The following is a 24501-nucleotide window of genomic DNA, read 5'->3' as shown; positions in this document are numbered from 1 at the left end:
GGGTGAGAAGCAACAAACTCGCTTGTCAATAAAATCAAGGACAACCAATCACCTCCTCATTTCAAATTCCAATTATGCCCCCACTCCACTTGCTCTATTCAACTTACATGGGGACTTCGTTATATCTACTTTCCAAATATTCAATTAGAGTGTTAATATCCTAAGCATGACTAATCCACCTTTACACGTGGAGAAAAATCATCACTTTTCTACAAGATTTAATTAATTGAAAGATGAGCACTCAATATAGAGCTTAAAGCTTCTTAATAATACAAATAATTATTGGGATTAATCAACCAAGCTATATAATAGATTCAGCCAGCTATAGAATGATTGAGACATTCTAGGATTCACCCATGATCCCTAAACAAAATACCCCTTTTAGCCTTGGATCAGAAGTTCAATGACCTCTAAAAATACTATGAACTAAGAAGAAAATGGGCTTTGAAACTCCCCACTTTGTACATTGATTTATCTTCAAGGATTATGAACATACACCAAGCAAAAAACAAAGACATAATGATAACAACATAAGACATACTATCCTTGCTTTTCTTACTTTGGAGAACTAAATTTCTAAATTGAGAGTTAAAGCTCTTTCTAGGAGCTTCTTCCTTGCTCCTCTTACTTTTGGAGAACTAAATTACTAAATTGAGAGATAAGGCGGGCGCTCTCTCTCTCCCTCCCTCCCTCTCCACCCCCCTCCCTAGTAAGAGAAAAATATATCAAATTAATTTGAAGGTTGTGACTTTACACAAAATTATGAGAGAATGAGAAAAAAGTAAGTTAAGCAAACCTACTGTCATGTTCTTATCAGTACCCAATCATAAGCTGCCATTTGGGTGTAGGAAAAGAAATACATATATATTATAAAATATTGACACATGTATGAAGGGAACTCATGTATAATATACAAGCATCCGACTTCCAAGCAGGCCAAAAAAAGCCCACCATGGGAAGATATTATTGATCTTACAGCACAAAAAATCAGACAGACATGATTGTGTGCTGGATATAATATCTGGAGAAGATCACAATTTTACTTGTGCTGCATCCTTCCTCCCCCCCTATGACCTCTGAAAGCACCTCTCTTGAAATTGCTCTGCCCCTCTCTGCTGGCAGCTCCAAAGCCACCACCACGTCCCGGTCTACCATGAGTGCCGTGTCCTCGTGCACCATAACCACTCCTGCAGGAAAAATTAATTATCTAGCATATTCAAGATTTTCAAAGACAATAGATATGTAGATCACTAAAGTCAAAAGTAATACCCTCTTCCAAAATTGCTACGCTCAGGACGCGATTGTAGCTCTGGAAGGCTCTCAGGTACAGTAATATTAAGGTTGTCTGTAGCTCCAAAGGTATTCGAATGATTTCCTTGAGCAAATCAACACAGAGAGACGAGTATTAACAGTCTCAGATGACCCCCAAGAGTTGAAAATCACTATCCAGACAAGCATATTTTCCTAGCAATAGAGCATACCTGAGAGGAACTCTTTCACAAACCTAGTTGGGATATCAAACACAGCACCCATTCCATCAACAGTGAGCGACATCCCTTTAACCCCTCCTAGTGACTCCTCCGGTAAAGCTCTTCTTAGGCAATTAAATGCATACCTACAATAACAAGCCAGTTATGTGATGTGAATAACATACGCGAATAACATACGCTAACTCTTGCCAATCCAAAGTTTCATTATTTTGTAACGGAAGCTAAAACAAACATACGTTGGTGTATAGATTGATTTTCCAGTCTGTAGCATCAACGTGACATGATCATCATGACTTGTCAACAACGACCGTTTCTTCATGTCTGTATGGCCCTGTTAAAGTTCCGCACAAATTTAGAGCTCTCTCTCTATATGTGTGTGTGTGTGTGTGTGTGTGTGTGTGTGTGTGTACTTGTGTGTGTACTTGTGTGTGAACAGAAAAATCAGCAACGGGTGGAGGAACAAAGGCTCAAAGCACCATCACAGATAAGGTTTCATCCCAAGCACTTGAGGGTGGACAATCTGGTCACCATAAGAGCAGCAACGGAGGGAGCAAAGAACAGAAAAGCGGCCATCTATTCTGCTTTGTAGACTTAAAGAAAGCTTGGAGTCCCTAAGCTACATATGTACTTTACAAGAAGGAATAGCTCAGTTGGCACAGCCACTTGCAATGGTTGCAGTTCCAAGGAAAAGGTCATCATAAGCAAGGATGTAGGGGTCAAGCAAGGATGTCCCTTATCATCAACTTTAGTTTGTCTGTCATAGATGAACTGGAAGATTGGATGACAACAAACAGCAAAGGAGTCCAGGTCGCTGGTTATGCATTACTAAGTGATATGCAAGCACACTCGGATGCTTTCAGTAAGTCTGCCAATATCAAAAATGAAGGTCAACATATCCGAATCCAAAGCCATGGTGATTGGGTCATGAAACAAACAGATAAATTGATTGCACACTCGAAGAATAGACTTTGGAAACAGTCACTTCGTACAAATATCTAGGACTAGATTTTACAAAGAATTACAAATGGAATGCATTTGTGAAACCAAGAGCTTTAGGAGGCTTAAAAGCACTACACAGCTTCCAAAGTAATGCAGAAAGGCACATTTTTGGAACTGGGGGATGAAAATTTTGGTATATATTATGCTTGTGCAAACAATGGTTCTCTATCGATGCCCAGCCTGGGCACCCGCGCTCTCCAGCGCATATTGGAAGAGAATAGATGAGTCCAAGAACATGCCCAAATTGGTCCTCTTAAAATCTCATGATAGTCACTCATATAAGGTTGAAAACCATAAACTCCATCACGGAAAGCAAGGACTAGCTACTATGACATCCCCACTGACATCATCAGCGCCCAACAATGGGTGTAGACCATATACCTAGATGAATCCAGGAACATTCCCAAACTCATCCTCTAAAAATACAACATAGTGCAGTTTCAATCTCACGATAGTCACTCATAAGATTGAAAACCATAAACTCCATCACGCATAGCAGAGACTAGCTACTATGATATCCCCACTGACATCATCAGCACCCAACAGTGGGTGTAGACCGTAGTATAAAAATATGCTCTCACACATACAAATCCAAAGACCCACACATACCTAAGCATCCATTAATACAAAGTCTTCGTACTGAGTTTCTGTCGGCACTCCAGAGGTGAAGGGCAGACTCAGCCATGACGAAGGCTAGCACTGAAGGAGAAGGCTAATCAAAAAGTAGTCCATTCAAGCTACAACTGCTTGTGAAGTCTAAACAATTTCATTTTAGTCTCTCCCAAGCGAGCATCTAAATCTATAGTCTAAACATAAGCTCACACATACATATCCACACACCCACACATACTTGAGCATCCATTTATACAAAGTCTTCAAACTGAGTTTCTATCAGCACTCCGGAGGTGAAGGGCAGAACTCAGCCATGACGAAGGCTAGAGCACTAAAGGAGAAGGCTAATCAAAAAGTAGTCCAAAATCTTCATTGCAGCTACAACTACTTGTGAAGACTAAGCGATTTCATTTGTCTCTCCCAGACGAGCATCTAAATCTAGCAGAAAGGGCAACACAACACTTAAGATGGAAAGAGTTATTGCAATACTAGCAGGCCGCAACATGGACGAAGGTGAAATTTGCATAAGAACAGTACACAAACACTTTATCATAGGAGAGCTGGGGGTAAAGGCACAGATACCATACCCATCTTACTAACTGAAACAGATATGATCACACTAGACGGAGAAGCACTCTGCCAAGACCTGGGATACATCAACAAGATTAAGCAGATGCTCCACAGTGAACCACACGATGCAATGGAGGCCACTAAGACCGCCGGCTGGTACACAGATAAAAGCTGCTGAAATACAAACTAGTAGAGTAATATATGGAGAGCTGGGGAATAAAGGCTGCTGAAATACCCCTACAGGAGAAAAAGGAGATGAGCAGCATGTGCTCTTGAAATGCTGAGCAAATGTGCACATCAGGGAGAGACATGGAGATAGTAGCAATAATCTGAAGAGTCAATTGGAACAGCCAGTCCACAAGAATGGAAGCTACATAAAAGAAATCTTAGAACGGCATGGCAAAGTTCTTGGATTAGCACTCGATTAGCACACAAACAGCTCAGCAAATACTCATAACAGGGAAAGATCTGTGAGAACTGTCTATCACTAGATGTAACTGACTAATATTTTTAATAGTGGTATAGATCTTGTAGGGTCTCAAGAGGACATCACATCACATCATCTCTCTCTCTCTCTCTCTCTCTCTCTCTCTCTCTCTCTCCCCCCTGCGCCCACAGGCAGCCAGCAGCATTCTATCTCTGGTTTCATGCTCCCGCTCCTCATCCTTGATCCAGGGGAGAAAGAGGGGACCACAGACTTACACTTGAGCATATTTCACTTTGGTATTCAGATGACAGATGATTTGATAATGAGAATGATAGTGATGATGTGGAGGATTATTCTGACATGACTATGTAGCATTCAGTGTTATGCTTTTTGCTTTTGCATGGGTTTTGATGCTCAGTTAGTAGCGCCACCCTTTCAGCTTGCTTGTATCAGTTTTTTCATAGTCTCATAGACCCATCAGTCTTCCGAAGACTTTAATAAACTCTCTCTCTCTCTCTCTCTCTCTCTCTCTCTCTCTCTCACACACACACACAAAGGACACACTTACTGCAATTCTTGCCAGAGCTTTGGCCAGAAGATCAGCAGGGTCAAGTCCACTATTTTGCAACAGCTCATCTGCTGCTGGTCTGAAAATGGCAAGGACACTGCACCATTCCAAATAATAGGAAAAAAGTTTTAATAAAGGATCACAAACAAGAGTAAGAAACCTGACATTACATACAGTGAATGATTTTGATAAATTACAATTTTTAGCCAATCACAAAAATCATCAACATGAAAATTATTTTCCTGTTTTCTACATGCACGTTATAAAGAAAGAATAGCCACGATGAGGCTTCTCAAGTTATTATAATTGAAAATTATGACAGCAGGCTTCGCATATCCTCAAGTAATAAGAAGGATAACCCTTCAAACAGCAATAAGGCCTCAAAAATCAGCATGTACTCTAGCCTTGAATGACTAGCTTATTTAGTGATAATAAATATTAGCTGCCGACAATCTCAGATAAACCCATTCCTTGGTACTCAACATGGAGAAACCTGCAATAATAACACATATTGCCAAACAAATGTGTACATACAAATAGGCCAGCGGGTAATGTGAATTGAACTCTTTTTTTTAAGAAAGTTGTACTATATTCTGAATGGTGTGCCTTGAAGAAATAGAAGGAAATAAATAAGTCTCAAAATAAAGATGTTAGCATCATGTGTGCTTGCATTTCAAAAATATATATATATGCACCCATACAACGCCTGTTCAATCTATAATTATATGGATCCAGGAACATGCCCAAATTCATTCTCTAAAAAGACAACAGATAATGCGGTTCAATCGCATAACAGTCACTCGCAAGGTTAAAACCATAAACTCCACCACGCATAGTAGGGACTAGCTCTTGCACAACACATGCAATCTATAATTACCTGTCCGAGACCTCAATTATCTTCTCTTGGGCACTTGTACAAGCTGATCTTGCAATATCTGCTGGCTGTGGTGCAGGAATCCTCTCAAATTTGAATCCAGCCTTTCGTTCAATATTCGGTATCATATATTCCCGCTTTCTGTCATTAAACATCACGGAGATTCCAGTCTTACCTACAGAAAACAAAAAGTCTAGATTCAAACATCAACACTCACAGATGAAGGCAAACCCAAACATGTAGTTAGAATGATTACAGTCCTAGACCTTAATTTGCAAATTCCAAGAGCAAGCTGGCCCCAAAAATCATTACCTTGTCATAAGGAAGCGCATTTAATAGATAAAGTTACGTGTTGAAACATGAGCTACCGTGGATGGTCACTTCAGAAATCATTACCTTGCTATAAGGAAGCGTACACAATAAGATAAGGTTACGTGTTAGAACATGAACAACCACAGCTGGTCACTTTCTAGAATGTTATGATCATAGATAGCAATGCAGTTAGGCACAAGCGGATATCTTTTATGCCACAAGCAGGTCTTTGGGGCTAACAGTATCATGTGATACCTCCAAACACTCTCAGCAATGCAACATTTGCAAAAGGCTAGGACAGCCAATGATCCAACATCGGATGCCAATTCCCATCCAGTAACAAGCTCTTGGATTACTTGTTTCAAAAAGTGACCATCCAAATGGGCCTTCTGACAACATACAAGGTAGCCAGCAAAGTAACCCATTCAAACTTGTTTATGGAATAGAGCCATCGTCATGATGGATTACTTCTTTCAAAAAGTGACCATTCAAATGGGCCTTCTGACAACATACAAGGTAGCCAACAAAGTAACTCCATTCAAATTTGTTTATTGAATAGAGCCAGCGTCCTGATGGCGTTCTTGGTACTGAGCCCCCGCATAGTCGTGTCCGAAAGATTAAGACCACACATGAAGGGGGCTTGACTCCAACCACCTTCCAAAACTTCTGAGAGATCATTTCCACCCCTTTCCACCCGGCCTGCTAAGAGATCTTCGACACGAGCTCCCTTCCTCAATTCTTGAGCAAGGGGTGGATTTGTCTAATCTCGAAAGAGGGAAATGGATCAGACATTCAGCAGTGGAGACTGACCACCTTGCTTGATACTGTATAAAAGGTCGTCGCCAAGGTCTTGAGTTTGCGATTATAGCCTCATCTCACCGACATCATCCATGACACACAAACCTGGTTTGTTCAAGAGCACAACATCCTGAAAGTAGATTGAGCCAAGGAGGAGTTACCTCCTTTGGTCGTCCTTCTCTTGACTTTGAAAAGGCTTACGACACGGTGGAGAGATCTTTCTTAGAGGGTACTATGCATAGGTTTGGTTTCTCAGACAGATGGATTAGAGGAGTTTCTATGCTTTATGCGGGGAGCTCTAGTCAGATGCTTGTCGGTGGACACACGAGCGAGACCTTTCGTCTCTTTGCCATGGCTGTCCCCCTCACTCCCTCTCTCTTCTTGTTTGTGATAGACACTTTGGGCTACTACTTGAGACCACAAGTGGTGGGTCTCACAAGGTTGAGGCTCCCAATCAAACAAGGAGGAGCTGCTAGACTAAGTTTGCAGATGACATAGCCTTGTGCGTAGAGGACACCACAGTGAGCTTGGAGAGAGTCAAGGGAGCCCTAGCTATCTACTATGAGGCCGCCAGTGCACGGATCAACCGAAAAAAATTCATCGATTTCTTCACAGGCTCTGAGAAGACACAGGAGATTCGAGAGTGGGGGAGTGACTTTGGCTTCCCCTAGATACCACGCGACAAGACAGCAAGATACCTCGGATGCCACATGGGTAATTGTATTACAATAGAGCCTGGTGCTCGAGGGTATTCGACACAAGCTTCTCTACTGGAGCTCAGCCAAACTCTCCCTAGCGGGCTGTGCCTTAGTGGCAAACCAGGTCCTTATTACCACAGCCTGGTATATCGCCTCGTGTTGGTGCGTTCACCGAGGGTGCATTGCGCAGCTCCAACATTTGGGTCGAAATTTCCTTTGGGCAAGGATCGGATTGCACGAGGAATATCAAAGACAAGATCTCTTGGCAAACAGTGATCATGCCGCAAGCATTGGGAGACTTGGGTATCATTGATCCGGAGATGCAGAGCAGAGCCCTCTTGGGCAAGTTGGTTGTGCACGGCCTCACCCCGGGCGCAGAGCCTTGGAAGCTCCTCTTACATCAAGGGCTTCTCAAGAAAAAAAGCCGCACTAGAAGGCAATGGGAGCATTCACACAAATGGATCTTCTTAGAGGCCCCCGTTACAAGAAAGGGTTCCCCCTTGATTAGGAGCGTCCATAGGGTCTAGCAGAGACTAGCAAGGGGTCTCATCCGTGCTTAGCCTCGGTGCAGAGGGAAGTTGGACAGTCAGCCCCTCATTTGGCACCAGGTGATCAAGGATCAAGATGGATGTATGCTGGGGTAGCACACTCACATTGGTTGGGCATAGTGAGATAGTCCCCGGGTTGCTTCTTTGGCAAATGGAGCAAATTACCCATGGAAGCAAAGGTGAGGCTTGGAGCCTTACCACATATGAGAGGGGCAGGGCAGCGGATGAGGAAGATTGACCTAGCCATCTCTGAGTCTTGATGGGTGAGACTTTTAGTGTGGATGGACAACAAATGGTTGGGTCAATTTTCTTGCACTAGAATAATGATGAAACGAGGTAGCACGCAACCTGGTTTTTTTCGTGTGGGACCTCAAGGCCTACTTCAAGCACTCGCTAAGAGAGACCCAAAAACGGATGGGAGTCTGGATGGGATTCATTGGCAAATGATCACAATGGTGGGCTGATTGGGGAAGGAGTGGCACACTGATCCTCCCAACATCCCAAAGCAAGATGCCCCCAGATGGTGCCTCCGGCTTTAGGAGGATAGGCCCTTGAGGGAGGTCCCGTAGGATCAGAGTACACCACAGGGATTGGCAAGAGTCTTCAGATGGACTCTTTGATTTGAACCCCTTTGAGGGAGAGGCATTGGGTGGCCCAGAGAGTGCCCCAGAGGTCCGTTCAAGTTTTAGATGCGTCTATGGTCCAGTTTGCGGCCGAGGAAGATATCCTGCTTCTTCTAGTTGGCCGTCCGCGGAGGCTTGCCCATTGGCGATTCTATCCTGGTGGTGGTTGATCGTCTAACCAAGATGGCTCACTTCATTCCGACTAGAGAGTCTGTTAGTGCCCCGCAAGTGGCGGATCTGTTCATTAGACATATATTTCGTCTGCATGGATTGCCTAGATCCATAGTGTCAGACAGAGATGTCAGATTTACCGGTCATTTTTGGACAGCGGTATTTGAGACACTAAGGACTGAGTTGGGAATGAGTAGTGGGGATCATCCTGAGATGGATGGTCAGACGGAGAGAGTCAACCAGACTTTGGAGGACATGCTGAGGACATATGTGTCGTTGAGGCAACATACATGGGACAAGTGGTTGCCATTGTTGGAGTTTGCCTACAATGATAGGAAACATTCCTCTACCGGGTTCAGTCCGTTTGAACTGAACTATGGTTATAGACCAGCCAATCCGACTATAGTTGGAGTACCTCAGAAAGTGCTTAGTGCCGCGAACTTTGTAGTTCAGATGCGGGAGATGCTAGCACTTGCGAGAGCTAATATCCGCCAGGCTATGGATAGAGCCAAGGTGTATGCGGATGAAAGAGCAGATGCGGGTGGAGGAGCAATGTCACTGTTGCTCTACCGAATTTCTGAAGACAATCCCTCACTGCCTGTGGAGCACCTGTAGCGCAGTGAGGATTTGGATGGGAGCCGTTAGGATTATGACCCGCAAACAAAGCCTTCGAAGGGACTACACTTCGCGGATGGTGGCTTGGTTGACTAAGAAAGGTCGCGCGTTCTAGATTAATTAGGTCTCTCCAACTTATAGGATACAGCGTCAGAGCATTCAGAGGATAGAGCTCAATGAGGCTATCCTGATATCTTGGATCCTCAACCCCCTCCGGAGGATAGCGTGTGGGAGGTAGCAACTAGCATCACGGCATGGAGCTTTGGGTTGCTCGCTGTAATCTCGTGATGGATGAGCATCCGGTTCCACCCTAGTTGCCATCTGGCAGGATATCATCTACACCCTATGCTCCACCTAGGAGCGTGGGACCCCGGGCTCGAGGGCGATTGTCGCGAGGTGGCCAACAGGAGTTTTTCACGTTTTAACTCCGCGAGGGATTCGTTGATTGTATAAGCCAACGGAGTTATCTAAACTTGAACGATTCTGAATCCCCCCACCTAGCTGTTAACCGTTGTACCAAAGACTCCCTCGGCAATGAGCTGGATTTCTTTGGAGCAGCCCTGGTTTTTTTTCTTTCAACCTTGATCGGTTTTCCATACTTAACACCCTTGAGGCTGCTGTTTGTTATGAAGTTTTTTGAAGCATAAGAAGGTTCTTTTCTTTGCCCCAAAAAAAAAAGGATAGCTTCTTTGACTATATCAATTCAAATGCCATGAAGCTCATGGAGATACTTCACAATTGCTACACATTCATCAATATCTCACCCATACAAGGGGCATGCACATATATGAAGGATGATACATAAAGCTAACCATTTGAACCCACTGCAATTCTTCCACAAACCAAGTAGAGAAGCACCGTATCACCTATTAAAACATTGGATATCTTGACCTTGACTTACCCTTATAGTCTACATTCTTCGCAATCTTTTGGTAACTTGGCCAAACATATGTTGCTCCTATGGATTAGCTATAACCTCTCTCAAAAGCACGTCTAGCACTACTCACATAAAAGAAACTTGTATCAGGGATGGAGACAACTGACTCTGATTTACAAGATCGAGAATAGCTAAATTTACTCAAAAGGAAAATACAAGCACATTCTATTCATGCATGGGCATCGAAAAGAATAGGGTAAGGTCTTAATCAACCACCGAGCAGCTCTTAGTCATTGTCGTATAAGGCGGTGGCGAGAAGCGCGTGGCAAGTTCGAGAAGCTTGTTTCCAGAATCTTCATGGCTAACTATATAAAGGGGAGGCAAGGGATGTGGCTGAGCAGTGGAGAGGGCGAAAGAGCGGAGAGCGAGAGAGGGGAGGGAGGGAGGGAGAGGCAAAGAGAGAGTGATCGAGGGAGGGAGAGGCTGAGAGAGAGCCAAAGCGGTGAGGCTGATAAAAAGCTTGAGCGTTGAGGGAGAGGCAAATCGGCACGATTAGTAGTAGAAGACAACTAAGTAGATGTAAGAGGCTGAGAGAAAGCCAGAGCAGTGAGGGAGAGGCAGAGAAGCACAAATAAATTAGATTAATCTACATTAAGTAATGAACATCTCTTCCGTCTCTGCCTCCCCCTCTCTTTCCTGCTCAACCCACCCATCCTCTGCCTCTCTCCCTCCCCATCTCTCGCTCCACATCTCTCGACCCACTCGGAATTTTCTACAAGAAATTAGGAATTCTTTGTAGTTGATTCGGGTTGAGAATCGCTAGTAGATTGCTAGCTATAATTTTTTGAAGACGGGCGACCCATTATTAGAGGAGAATGTTCATTGGACAACAATACCCATTACTTGGGTAAGCTCGATAATGAATGCAATTTCCCCTTCAAGATGCGCGCCTTCCCTTGTCATTTCGGTTTTGAAAAATCTCTTGGATAAACCTAGTGCCTCCTAGGTTTTGAAATCCAAAATCAAACAATAAAAACTTCGAGAGCAAGAAGAAAACGAAATGCGAGAGCAAGAATATGAGAGAGAGAGAGAGAGAGAGAGGGAATTTTGGGTAAGTAACAAAAATAGAACAAACACTTATAAACACTAAAACAAGCACATATAAACCATGTGCACATAAGAAAACAAATGAAACATCGATAAATACAAGAAAGATAATTATTAACCATTTTCACATAAGAAATAAAAAACAGCAATAAATATAAGAAAGATAATTATTATGATTATTTTTTAATTAGTTATTATATATTTACTTATTTCAAAGTTGAAAATATTAAAATAAGCAAATGGGAAAAAACCAAAACTAAGTATGTAAGAGAAGATGACCTCCAAAATTAGAACCAAGAAGAAAATGGGCTTTGAGGCTCCTCACTTTGGATGTGATTTCTATCTTCAAATCCTAAAAATATCCAAAGCTAAAATTCCAAAGATACAACAACTAGAGTTTCTTCATTACTTCTTGTATTAAAGTCATGGGATTAAATTACTAAATTGAGAGATAGAGCCACTTCTACTTGCGCAAAGACTAGAGAACCTATAGAATTGGGAAATTATCACTACTTTTTTAATACTTTATCTTAAATTTAAAAATAATGAGGAATAAGGTGATCGGGAAAAGACACGCATATGACCTCCGCAAATAGAACAAATACATAATCAGCAATACTTATTATTTAGATTTGTTCTCACAATTGTGTTTAGCTTCATGACTTAATTTGGTTACGATAATAATATCATTATTTTTTTTATTAGTCAGTAATTTATTCGTTTTGAATTTAAAAATAATAGGGATGGGGAAAAAACCCAAACTACAAAGGATATGCCCTCATAATCAGCAACGTTTCTTATCTAGACAATTCTCTTTAGCTTCATGATCAGGGGCAAGGAAATAGTACCAGCTCTTCCTGTTCGTCCAGAGCGATGTATATACGTCTCAACATCCCTGGGAGGCTCACACTAAAGACAGAAAAAGTGTTAACACCTACACGAGTAATGAGGTTTGAAATTCTGTTGTTGATAACAATGCAGAAGATTCACCTGAATGATGAGTTGAACATCGTTTATATCAAGACCTCGGGCAGCTACATCAGTTGCTACAAGCACTGAGAACTTGCCTGATCGGAAACCAGCCAGAGTGACCTGAAATGAGAAGTTAATCGCTGGTTACATAAGGAATGCATTGCATAAATGGCAGAAATCAAACAGAATTAGCTCTGATTTGCAAATGGATGTCTACCAAGCAACAGTTATTGAGAAATATTGATTTCATGGCGGGGTAAATGGGGTGTACCTCACGTTGATTCTGTGGTATGTCTCCATGCAAAGCACGAGCAGTGCCAGGTAATAAGCCGGCTAGCTCAGATGCATCATTTTTTGTCTCAGTAAATATGATTGTGCGACCACCACTGCAAATATGCTCCAAATAAAAATTCCCAGACATTAGGGAAATACTGATGATACAACACTTACATTAAACATTTATACAATATGTGAGAATATAACCTTCCAACCAGTTGTCTAGAGAGAACCTGCTGTAGCAGCTTATCACATCTGGAACAAGCTGAGACCGAGCAGACCTCACACACGGAAGGAGGAGGTGTTTGACAGTCGAACATGCCTTCATTTTCTCATCGCCCACCAGATCAACAGTTTCTTTGGTCTCTTTCGAAAATCGTGAAGCAATCTAAACAATAACAATTGCACAATGATCACAAAAAAACTGTGTGTGTCTCAACTGATCTAAACAATTAGCTACCTCCAGTTAACAAACCTGCAAAACATGATAAGCAAAAATACAAAATAATTCAACATTCATCAATCAAAGTGTGACGAGTTAACTTACCTGTTTGACCCACTCGGGCATTGTAGCACTGAATAAAAGAGTTTGCACCAAAGAAGCATCCTCCACATGGCCTGTAAATGATGTCAAAAGTAAATTACGAACAATTACAATAGCCTAAACAGCACCCTGTGTGAATTAAAATCCACTGCAGAAGACAACAACTGGCAAATTGCTAATGACTTCTCAATTGTACAAAGTCAGAATCCGACCACCACAAAAACAACACTGAAGTTTAAACCAGTTCGATGTGCATTGAGTCCCTACCACAACGGAGCACAGGTCATTATTAAGAGCCAAACTAATAATGTGTCTTCAAGACACCTGATACTCCCTCTTTGAAAGACACTTCCTGCCATAGGCGGCAGCGAAAATTTTTGCTAAGGTCTTTGGTTAAGGACTCCGAAAAGGAGCCAAGCTATTACCAAGTGCATATAATCAGGAATTGCCTCTGGTTTTAGCTGAGAGTCACAAGCTTTCGAGGCAATCAATGTGGCACCATGGATGACATTTGGAAGAATATGAAGGGCTTCCATGTTTGTAGTACCCCTAAACAAGCAGACCATACAGCTCAATTGAGGTTGCCAGTATTCGCCATCTTATATAGCAATTCCAAGCTTCTGCAACCCTCCTCCAAAACACACACACATGTATAAAATGGCCAGGCTGCTCAAACAGCCAACAATCTTCAACAAGCCACAAGCAATAAGAGATAGGCAGCCTACACAGATTCGTCCTTTACGAAAAATCATAGAGCCATCGTGTCAGCACCTGGCCTGAGACAAGACATGCATCATTCCCTCATCATTCACATTGCATTGTGGAAAAGTTCCACAGCTAGTATTCAGGTTCAAGTGCTTTCAACTCTCCACTGGGTTAAACAGTAGGGAAACCGCCTGTAGCCTGTAAGTACGATCTATAGTTCCAAGCTTCTAAAGCACCATCAAGGTGCCATTCTCTGTTCCAGACATGCAAGAAGAGAAATTGGAACTATATTGGGCGTCCTTGGAGTAAGGTTCGTTATTTTATCGACCTAGAGGTGGAAAACAGGTGTCACATGCATCCACTCCACGGATTGCACAGCATGCTAAGCGAAAGAATGTGGGTTACATGGTCTGTCCCAAAGAGTAATTGCAGCGACGCTGCTCCCCAAGGCGATGGAATATGTAACCCAAGAGATCGGAGACAAGGTGTCATCAACGAAATCGAGTCGATATACGACGTTAACGCAGGAATCTACAGCACAAGAAGCCGCTCCACGGCGTAAGGTCGGCACCCTGCCAGGGTCGCCTGAACCACGTCGAAACGTGCACAGCAAGTAAAGCAAGACAGACGTACAGTGACAAATGTAGAAGTCCACCACGTATTTCTAGAAATGTACTACTGCCCTACTCATAGAACTTCGCCAGTACGCTTAAAAGGAGCATTTCAAAGACAAGCATGTCAATAGAAGCAGCAGCTAGCAGCCAAGTCATGGCAGGCAGCCATACAGGCCAGTAAAGACAGCACCAAATAGCAGCAGCACTCAAGACTCAGGATGCCAGATACCTCAGGGCCATGACTTGCACATCACCAAGTAGCAGCAGCAGTCAGGACTCAGGATACCAGAGACCTCAAGGCCTTGACTTTCCCTAAGAATGTGGGTTACATGGTCTGTCCCAAAGAGTAATTGCAGCGACGCTGCTCCCCAAGGCGATGGAATATGTAACCCAAGAGATCGGAGACAAGGTGTCGTCAACGAAATCGGGTCGATATACGACGTTAATGCAGGAATCTACGGCACAAGAAGCCGCTCCACGGCGTAAGGTCGACGCCCTGCCAGGGTCGCCGGAACCACGTCGAAACATGCACAGCAAGTAAAGCGAGACGGGACGTAAAGTGACAAATGTATAATTCCACGTATTTCTAGAAATGTACTACTGCCCTACTCATAGAACTTTGCCAGTACGCTTGAAACGAGCATTTCAAAGACAAGCACGTTAATAGAAGCAGCAGCTACAGCCAAGTCATGGCAGGCAGCCATACAGGCCAGTAAAGACAGCACCAAATAGCAACAACACTCGAGACTCAGGAAGGGCCCTGACTTGCACATCACTAAGAAGCAGCAGCAATCAAGACTTAGGATGCCAGAGACCTCAAGGCCTTGACTTGCCCTAAGAATGTGGGTTACATGGTCTGTCCCAAAGAGTAATTGCAGCGATGCTGCTCCCCAAGGCGATGGAATATGTACCCCAAGAGATCAGAGACAAGGTGTCGTCAACGAAATCGAGTTGATATCCAACATTAACGCAGGAATCTACGGCACAAGAAGTTGCTCCACAACATAAGGTCAGACCCCGGACAAGGTCGCCACAACCACGTAAAATAGATCGCAAAAGCATGAAAAACTCAATACAACAAAGTCTAGAGTAAACCTTGAGTCAAAACAAAAGAGCAAGAACAATAAAACAGACCTAGAGTAACTTTAAAAATAGAAGGAATGTGTGTGAGTGCATATAATTAAGAAAAAAGTAGGGACATTATATTTTGCATAAAAAGGAATAAACAAAGAAGAAATCCACAAGAAAAGCTAGCAAGAGAGAATGCACAATGGTCAAACAACATTCTTCGTGTTCAGATCACATCCTTGAATTGTGAAATCATGTGAAACACAAATGTGAGCCAAAGGCCAAAGCAAGGAATCATTGGGCACGAATCCATGCACGAAAATATGGCAAAAGCCAATGTATGGGGCATCATGAAGAGAGAGGTTAGACAAGGAATCCAATCTCTAATTCAACCCCAATCTCCAATGTGACTAACACATGAGTACACAAACAACACCCATTGCAATGTTATTCTACTTCAAGGTACTTTGCAAAGTTATGGAAGGGTTAATGAGCCTTGCAAAATTGAAGCAAGGTTACAATAAGAAGGCAAAATTGCATTTCACAAGTTTGCACAAATGGGCACCATCCATTGTCAACTCTAGGTCTCATATTAATCCCAAAAGATTGTCCATGCCTTCATTGCGATTGTAGCTGTATGGATTAGTAGAATCACGCTAGCTACTATTGTCATCCTAATGATCTCCTATCATCATCCTAATGATCCTCCAATCAATCATCGTCATAGTTGAGAATCTCCTTTTTCAAATTCATGGAAGTGGAGCCTCGAGGCTTCTCCTAGTCAATCACCACCTAGCTATGCGTTGAGTCTTTACTTGAACTTCCACAAAAGATGTAAGTGCTTGCCATATGTAGGTGGATTTGTAGTCTCCAAACCACTTTATGATCAATGAAGTTATGAGTAGACCTTCAATCAAGAAGGACAAATACTTCATGACCTAAATTGTTCCTTTCATGTGAATTATATGTTTAGGTCTAAACAAAACTGACAAAGCTTACAATCGCAACATTGGAAAGATTCTAAAAGGTAATTTTGAGTGTGTGACGTCGATCAATGGGACGGTGTTACTAACCTTCATGAGACAATCTTTGATAAATTGAGATCATAGCAAACATTATTGACTCGACTATAACTTCCATCATTTGGACAGTCTTATTAATCTTCATGGGACAGTCTTTGCTCAAATGAACTTGCTTTGCATTAGGACAATTAGGAAATCTCCATTGTGGAAGAGGTCTGTAAAGCGTATAGTAAGGTTGAGCAATGTTTGTAGATAATGGATGATTGTCGTAAAGATGGGCTAAGCCCACGAGTAGCCCCACATCCATGGTAGTCGATGTGGGCCACCCATGAATGGTATTTCAACCTAATCCAAGAAGGCTAGATGTGATATTACATGTGTGGCAATCTCCTTTCTCCAATATCCAATAATCTAGGCAAGTCACTCCCCTATGTCCTCATGTTGAGGCTCACACGTGGGCAACTGACCCAACGTTCCAACATCCCTCTTAATGACCCACCACCATGAGCAAGGTGTTACAATGTTACAAGAAGGCTTCCCCACACTCCCTTAATGTAAGCAACTCCTTTTACGAGCGTTTCCATCCCATACAAGGTATTTGTCTCGCAGCAACATCACATCACATTGCGAACACACATCATGATAGGGTAAAGGTTGGGATGTTATAGACGTCATGAGCTGGAGAGTGAGAGAGAGACTTGTTTATATCTTCAACCCGTTCTCGTTACTAGAAGCACCTAGGCTCTTCCCCTATCTTGTCCCAATTTATATTTTGTACTCAATCTCATAGACCACTTTAGTCTCTCGAAACGTCAAAACCACCTCTCTTGCACACCCATTTTTCAAATTTGAGACTTGTAAATACTTTTAATCAAAATTGGGTATGCTTGAAATAACCAAAGACCATTCTCCAAGAATGTTCACTAGTGTTGGGACAGCTCCACCCCCAAAATATGTTCATCCTCAAGCACGACACTGTCATGTTAGCCTTCCAATCGTGTGTTCTATGTGGACGTGTTTATTTTCACACATTACCCTTCCTATCCACCCACAAGATCACCAATACTACTTCAAACTTCATCATTTAAGCTTGAAATATCGAATAAAATCCTCCATACCCAGTTCCACTAAGGACCCAATGCTAGTCGTGGGAGGCTCATTTGTAGAAGGCTAACTTTCTAAACAACGGAGGTGTAGCTTTAAACTCAATCTACATAAATAGACATAATACCATTGGTTTTCTATTGTAAAGTTCCACCCAAAAAAAAAGTTACATTGTTATTGTAAAGTTATCATGCACCATAGTTGCAAATGGATGAGCTACAATAGCATGATGGACAATCATAGCTCTTAAGGTATTCTATAATACTAATGGTGTTTTTAATGTTACATATGCATAATAAAACATAAATTTTATTCCAATTACTATGTACTCATATTACTTGCATATATGGATTATTATTTCTAGAAAAAACTATATGGCATGAATAATTCGAGATTTAAACTTACATTTTCAAACACAATGTTTCATCAATTACAACATAGCAATAATTCTTGGTAAAACAAAGAGTGCAAGTACTACTCTTCAAATGAGCATACTCATACTCAACAATCAAAAACAAGGAGAATTAATTAAATGGGCATGTCCTGTGGAAAAAGAGGGCAGAAACCTGAGTGAGAGAGAGAATACGAGGATAGTGTGGAGGACTCGAGTGAAACTGGAGATGTTGTGAGGAAAGTATGAACGACTGGAGTGAAACTGGCGTAGATTCTTAAGCCCAATTTCATTACTAAGACCTATCCTTCCAGGACAGGCCAACAAGTTTAAATCTACAGCTTTCATATTAGGCACAACTTACCAAGTATGGACTCAACGTCATCGACAAAGCCCATGTTTAGCATCTCATCAGCCTCATCAAGAACGCGAAATTTCAAAGTCTTCAAGTTCAAGGTCCCCCTTTCCAGATGATCCTAGTACAGAAATAGTATTAGATCATGTAATCTTCAAAATAGTAACATTGTCCAGTTAGAAGAGCAACTAAAATCTACCTTGATCCGGCCAGGGGTTCCCACCACAACGTCTACTCCTCTGCGCAATGCATTTTCCTGGGGACCATATTGCGCTCCTCCGTAGATACAAACTGTACTGAGTCCCAGGGCACCACCATAAAACTCAAAGTCTGCGTGAACCTGGTAGACAAATTACCACATCAGATCCATTTTGCATCTCAGATATCAACGTCCCAATCAGAGTTCAGCCAAGTTTTGACCTGTTTTGCAAGCTCACGAGTCGGAGTGAGGACAAGAACACTAGGGGCTCTTCCATGCAGTCGCTTTTGCTCCCTAAAAGCCTTTGATACTCCAAGTGACTCCAAAATGGGAAGTACAAATGCAAGAGTTTTACCCTGCACATGGTGTCAATTCGAATGACACCTTGCCTCCAGGGGAACCCATTGAAACAGGGAAATATTCAAATTTGCACGAAGAAGAAGAGTACAAACATCCCTCCTAAAAGCATACCAGTGTAATATTCAATCGGTTTCCTGAAAAAGTAGCTCTAAGGAGAAATATCGCGACGAGGAGAACGTAAGTTTCTGAAGCAAATAGCTTTCCAGACCCAAATGCGAAAGCGCAGTTGCAAGCATGAGAATAAGCAAGCTCTTATCTGTTAGCTTAATCAATTATTGAGAGGGTAGGAGACCAACCTGGCCAGTGCGCGCACGTCCCACAAGGTCATTTCCTTCAAAAATTGAATTAAACGTCAGTGCTTGAATTGCGAAAAGAGACTCTATCCCTTTCGATTTCAGCTTCTGTCTCACAGGTTCCGATATCCTGAAATTAGTCACTGAGTGGGGGTTCGTGACTTCGCTACTTTGTTCGCTTTCAGCGCTCTCTCTGCTTTCAACTTTTGCAAGTTTAGACTCGCGCCCCGCGACTGGCGAATCGGAAGATTTCCTCTTACGGGACTTATCTTTCTTCCTTTTCGTGGGCTCATCGGTCTGGAGAGCAGGCTCGGGCAAATCCGGAGCGACCTTAGGACTTTTTCGACTCTTATCCTTGGTCTTCTTTTTGCGGTCCTGGGACGAAATATCAACGTCGGGGGAGCGAGGGGAATCGATGAGCCCCTTTGATGTAGTCATGCGCGGGATGTCTGGACCTGGCATTGAGAGGGAAGGAAAAGGAGGGTCACCGATGAGGGCAGGAGCGAAGGAGCGAGGAAGGCGACAGAAGAAGTTCCGAGAAGGAAGGACAAAGGGGTTAGGGAAGGAGGCGGGGAAGAAGAGGATGTCGGAGAAAATTCTACAAGGATTGTGGAGAAGAATCGTGGCTGGCGATGAGGAGAGGAAGGCGGGTGAACGAAGAAGATGACGCTCTCTTCGCAAACCCTAAACCCTAACTCTTCATTTTCCTTCATCATTTCATTTCTCTCCTTCACCCGTCCTTCGGAGAAGTCCACCTCCACATTGACTTTGGTCCCTATTAATTAATTAGTTAGTTTTGTTTTTGGGCTCGATTCAGGCTAAGGCTTTCGGGGGATGGGTCGATTAACTTAAGACAATAGCGGGGGCGGGGGGGGCACGATTTGTAGCTTCTTCGAGAAGCCTCCCCCATTGAGAAGCTTCTCTTCCATTGAGAAGGTCCTCTCTTGAGTATATAAAGAGGGGGGTGGATGTAGCCAGGAAGGGGGGCTGTGAAAGCCTCCCAAAGATAAGCAGGAAGGTAGGGGGAAGGGAGAGGAGGGAGGGAGCAAGGGAGAGGCAAATGAAGGTGGAGGGAGAGAGGGGAAGGCTCAGTGGAGGGAGACCGGCGGCAATGAAGAGGGGTAGGGGAGGGGCAGCGCGATGGAGAGGAGTAGGGAGAGTGCGATGGAGGGGAGGCGGCAAGGGAGAGGAGGTGTAGAGAGCAGGTCGCAGAGGCGCGGAGAGTAGGGAGCAAGGCTGAGAGGCGTCAACAGAGGAGGAGTAGGAACGGAGCAAACTTAGGTTAATCAGCCATTAATCGAAAATTGAGGGGCGCAAACTTAGGTTAATGCATGAACATAAAACAAGCTTGAAATTTTAATTAATTGATAAGTGCATAGGAGCGAATAGGAATGATAGCAAATAGGAACCCCCCCATTTGGTATAAGAGTGGGGATTGGGAAAGGGGGGCGGGGGGGGAGAGTGGTGCAAAAAGAAGGGATCCTAGGTAGCTCCACCACTTGGAGGTTGCTATCTGACACATCTGTGGTGAAGCGTATTGATGTTTATGGATTATTAACATTACTACATGATGACGGCGAGCGGACGCGATGCGCAGGAGAGATGTTTTGGCCATTGTAAAGCTATGTTTCACGAAGATGGAGGTCGACGAGCTCGATGATGAGGGGGAAGAGGATCGCCAGAGTTCGGGCTGTGCTGAATGGAAGCGCTGAGGGCAAGGAGGATGCGGATGTTCATGATGTAGAGCGTGTTGGAAGTCCTGTGGTGGCGAAGCAGATTGTGGAGTACTGGCTGTTGCATACGTTTCTTTTAGTTCGTGCCTTTTGCTTGCATGCAGTTCCTGATTGTGTTGGGCTGGGTTTGCAGGACAAAAAAGAGAAGAGGAAGGCCTTCAAAAGATGGTAAGAAAGGTGAAGGGCCTAAGGTTATGGAGCTCAGTATTACTGTAGGAGTTGGCAGTTCCAATGTCAATGCAGATGGTCTTCTTCCAAGGATTGAAACATTTATGGAAGAAGCATGCATGTCCAATTTTTGTGCAGTTGAGGGAGGTGGTGCGTTGTACCATCTTCAATTCCAGATGGTCGTTCATATTACAGAGCGTGAATGCAAAGGTATTTCGGCAGGATGTACAGCGACCTTTGGGCGGGTTGGTAATGTGTCGAGAGCTTAAGCACCGAAATTTGCATATAGTACATATCAAGGTATGTTGGGGTACTGCATGAAGAATTTGGGCCAACCTCATTTCAAGAGTGTTTGCAAGGACGTCAGTGTGGCTGACTTGCAGGCTGGGATTGAGTTGTATTTACGTTATGGGACAGATGAAATGAAAACTTGCAACTTTATATGTATTTTGTTAAGCGTTCTGCCCAAATGGCTTACAAAAACATATATTAAAAAGTGATTGCACTCAAAAACTATGCCCAAATGGCTTACAAGTACTTGTGCAACAAAAACTGCTAGTACGGGATGCATTCACAAGCGAAAGAAAGTATGAAATTCTCACTACTGTCCAGCTCGTAGATTTGCTTGCCTCAGAACTCACAATCGGTTCTTTTCCACAAACACTGAGCTTCACTGCTATCCATACCTTTGCCTTGAAATGGAATTACCCAGGAAGCGAACGGATAATAGCTTCCACTTTGAAGAATTCTCAGCAAACACTTTCTTAACGTCACAGTATATCTACATTTCAACTTGAACTTCTAAAACATAAACGACCGATCAAAAATGTTAGTACAATGTTTAATTCTTCATGCTTGCGGTACAATGTTTAATTCTTCATGCTTGCATAATGCTTAATTCTTCCTGCTTGCATCTCTTTTGAAAATGCATGATGATTTAAGGCGTAAAATTAGCGGCCTGTTGCAACAAATACGATGCAAATCGGAAGCGCCAATTAGTAGATATAGAATTTAATAATAAACGAGACCCATTAGTAATCCTCATCTTGAAACAGGGGCACCACGATGTTGGAAAAATACAATTAGCATTAGTTTGTGTGGGCGAGGAGTGTTGGTACTTCGATTAACCAAAGTTTTGAGAAGATCGTAAATTAATATAAGCATGAAGATATGAATCGAGAAGGTTCGCTTCTGTCTCCCTCTAGAAGCCTATGTCATTGCCTTGCTATTGTTATATCTCCCCTTCCTCTCTTCACCTCTCCAGGTTGCCTACTCCCTCTCTCTCTCTCTCTCTCTCTCTCTCTCTCTCTCTCTGTGTGTTAACCCTGTGGCAACAAGGGCCAAAAGTGCAGTCGAGGACAATAACTATGAGAGCATTGTGTGTGTAGAGTAGTGGCGGCAAAACTCCGCTTGTAATATCTTGAGCCTAAAAGATGGTATGATAAATCTTAAAGGATGAGGATAGCCAAAATCCTCTCCCAGGATCTAGAGAGAGAAATACTAAATCTAGAGAGAGAATGACTAAAAGCCTACACTTTCGGAGGTCCCTCCACTTTGTGTAGAGACCCAACAAGTCCCTGCACTTTGTGTAGAGACCCAAAAGGTCCCCCCACTTTGTGTAGAGACCCAAAAGGTCCCCCCCAAAAGTGGACGGACTCCTGTCCAAAAGGTCTCCTACAAAAGAGGTCCCACCAGGAAGGTACCTACGGATTGTGTAGAGACCAACATGTATAAATATCTCTCAATGGAATGAAGCTCCCACTCTTTGGGGTTTAGTGTTCATTGCGTTCATGCTCTCTTACACTATCGTGTTCTAGCATGCCCTTACCCTTGCACTCTCTACCCTTATACTCCCTCCTCCTCCTTCTCCTTCCTCCTCCTCCCCCTCCCTCCTCTTCCTTTCTGCTCCTTTCTCCCTCCTCCTCCTCCCCCTCCCTCCTCCTTCCTCCTCCTCCTCCTCCTCCCTCCCTCCTCCTCCTCCACTCTCTCCTCTCTTCCTCCTCCTTCCTTGTCCCTCCTCCTCAACCCTTACCCCCTGAATCTGCAAAGGAGACTAGCTCTCCACTCCTAAACCTTGGACTCCCCTGCAACCCCCTCTGAACCATGGATCTCCTAGTTAACTCTCTCAACCCTGTCCCCCTTTCTAACCCTGAAATCCCCTTCTAAACCCTTGAACTCCTGTGGAGGCGAAAGCCTCCATCAATCGTTATAATCGATCCCTCTTTCTCATTCACATGCGCATTAAATATACTTTCCACACTTTAGCCTACACCTCTCACCGGAACACGACCTGAGGACCTATGCTACAACGAGCAACGACACGACTATAGGTGACCAACACCCTTGAAACCTGCACTTGGGTAAAACAGTGACAACATTTGGCGCCACTGCTGGGGAGGTTAGCGCCTGAAGCGAAAGAGGAGCACGTGCTTATACGTGTGAAAAAGAACCCCCTTTGAAAAACCATTTAAGATACATCCCTCAAGGCAAAGGAGTGAAAAAATGCTTCCAAATAATGCAAAAGGATACTGTTGACTTACAAAATCACATTAATACACTAAACACCCAAAATTAACCCTTAATCCCCCCACATCCTATAAAAGCAACACCAACCCCCCTCATTTCTTTCCCCGCACTTTTGATAGCCACTCCCTTCTCAAAATTACGTTAAGCCTTCATAATTTTCGTCTATCTCTATTTTTCGTCCTCCAACTTCCGTCCACCATTTCCACAACCACCACTTTTTAAATCATCCCCCCCTCCACCACCACTTTTTCCGTCAACCCCCCCCCCTTCCATCTCCATCTCCACCTCCCATCATCTTCCTCCCCACCACCTCCACTTTTTACGTCCATCCCCCATCTCCCCTACTCAAGGTAACCATCCTTTTCCCCTCCACCATCTCTCTACCTCTCTCTACACCCCATATCTGCTTTTCCCCCTCCCCCTCCCCCTCCACCTCCCATCTCCTCCACCACCACCCATCTCCTCCAACCCCCATCTCCATCACCCTCCACTCCACCCTCTCTCTACCTCTCTCTATCCCCCACTCCCTCCACTCCACCATCTCTCTATCTCTCTTTATCCCATCTCCTCTACCCCCCCCATCTCCTCCACCCTCCACTCCACCATCTCTCTACCTCTCTCTACACCCCATCTCTCCTTCCCCCCTCCACCTCCACCACCACTCCTCCTTTTCCTCTCCCCACCACCCCCCATCTTTTCCCCCCCTCCACCTCCAAACCCCCCCTCTCCCACCCCCACCATCTCTCTACCTCTCTCTAAAAACCCCCATCACCCTCTACTCCACCATCTCTCTACACCCCCAGCTCCCCTTTTCTCCCTCCATCTCCCCTTTCCCCCACCTCCACCCCACCTCCACACCCCCCCTCCTCCCCCCATCTCCAC

General features: G+C 43.7%; 1 protein-coding gene and 1 long non-coding RNA gene across 2 annotated transcripts; one reads left to right on the top strand and one right to left on the bottom strand.

Annotated features, from left to right (window-relative positions):
* Positions 1-853: 853 nt before the first annotated feature.
* On the bottom strand, positions 854-19887 carry PRH75 (DEAD box RNA helicase (PRH75)). Its single transcript, XM_087383487.1, has 15 exons — positions 19196-19887; positions 18761-18895; positions 18540-18680; positions 18350-18461; positions 13085-13155; positions 12771-12925; positions 12533-12647; positions 12280-12381; positions 12138-12198; positions 5544-5715; positions 4667-4763; positions 1727-1821; positions 1482-1615; positions 1270-1375; positions 854-1187 (listed from the first exon to the last, which is right to left on the bottom strand). Exons 1-15 carry the CDS (start codon positions 19652-19654, stop codon positions 1040-1042), a joined length of 2103 nt encoding a protein of 700 aa, XP_087239613.1. The 5' UTR covers positions 19655-19887; the 3' UTR covers positions 854-1039.
* Positions 19888-20826: 939 nt separating this feature from the next.
* Positions 20827-21362, top strand: LOC147895268 (uncharacterized). Its single transcript, XR_015541959.1, has 3 exons — positions 20827-20976; positions 21059-21093; positions 21232-21362. It is a non-coding gene; the product is annotated as an uncharacterized LOC147895268 (long non-coding RNA).
* The last annotated feature ends 3139 nt before the right edge of the window (positions 21363-24501 follow it).

Source organism: Dipteris shenzhenensis, chromosome 13 (assembly GCF_047967505.1).
Source record: "Dipteris shenzhenensis isolate YYH24624 ecotype China chromosome 13, Dip_SZ_1.0, whole genome shotgun sequence".
In the NCBI taxonomy this organism is placed as follows: Eukaryota; Viridiplantae; Streptophyta; class Polypodiopsida; order Gleicheniales; family Dipteridaceae; genus Dipteris; species Dipteris shenzhenensis.
This window is presented reverse-complemented; position numbering and strand designations above follow the sequence as displayed.

What these genes read in the sequence shown, in the direction of transcription:
- PRH75 (XM_087383487.1), bottom strand. Translation starts at nt 19,654, where the DNA reads ATGCCAGGTCCAGACATCCCGCGCATGACTACATCAAAGGGGCTCATC. An exon ending in ATGTTCAACTCATCATTCAG is followed by an intron (nt 12,199 to 12,279) that starts GTGAATCTTCTG and finishes TTCTGTCTTTAG; the next exon opens with TGTGAGCCTCCCAGGGATGT. An exon ending in TGGACGAACAGGAAGAGCTG is followed by an intron (nt 5,716 to 12,137) that starts GTACTATTTCCT and finishes TGTTTTCTGTAG; the next exon opens with GTAAGACTGGAATCTCCGTG.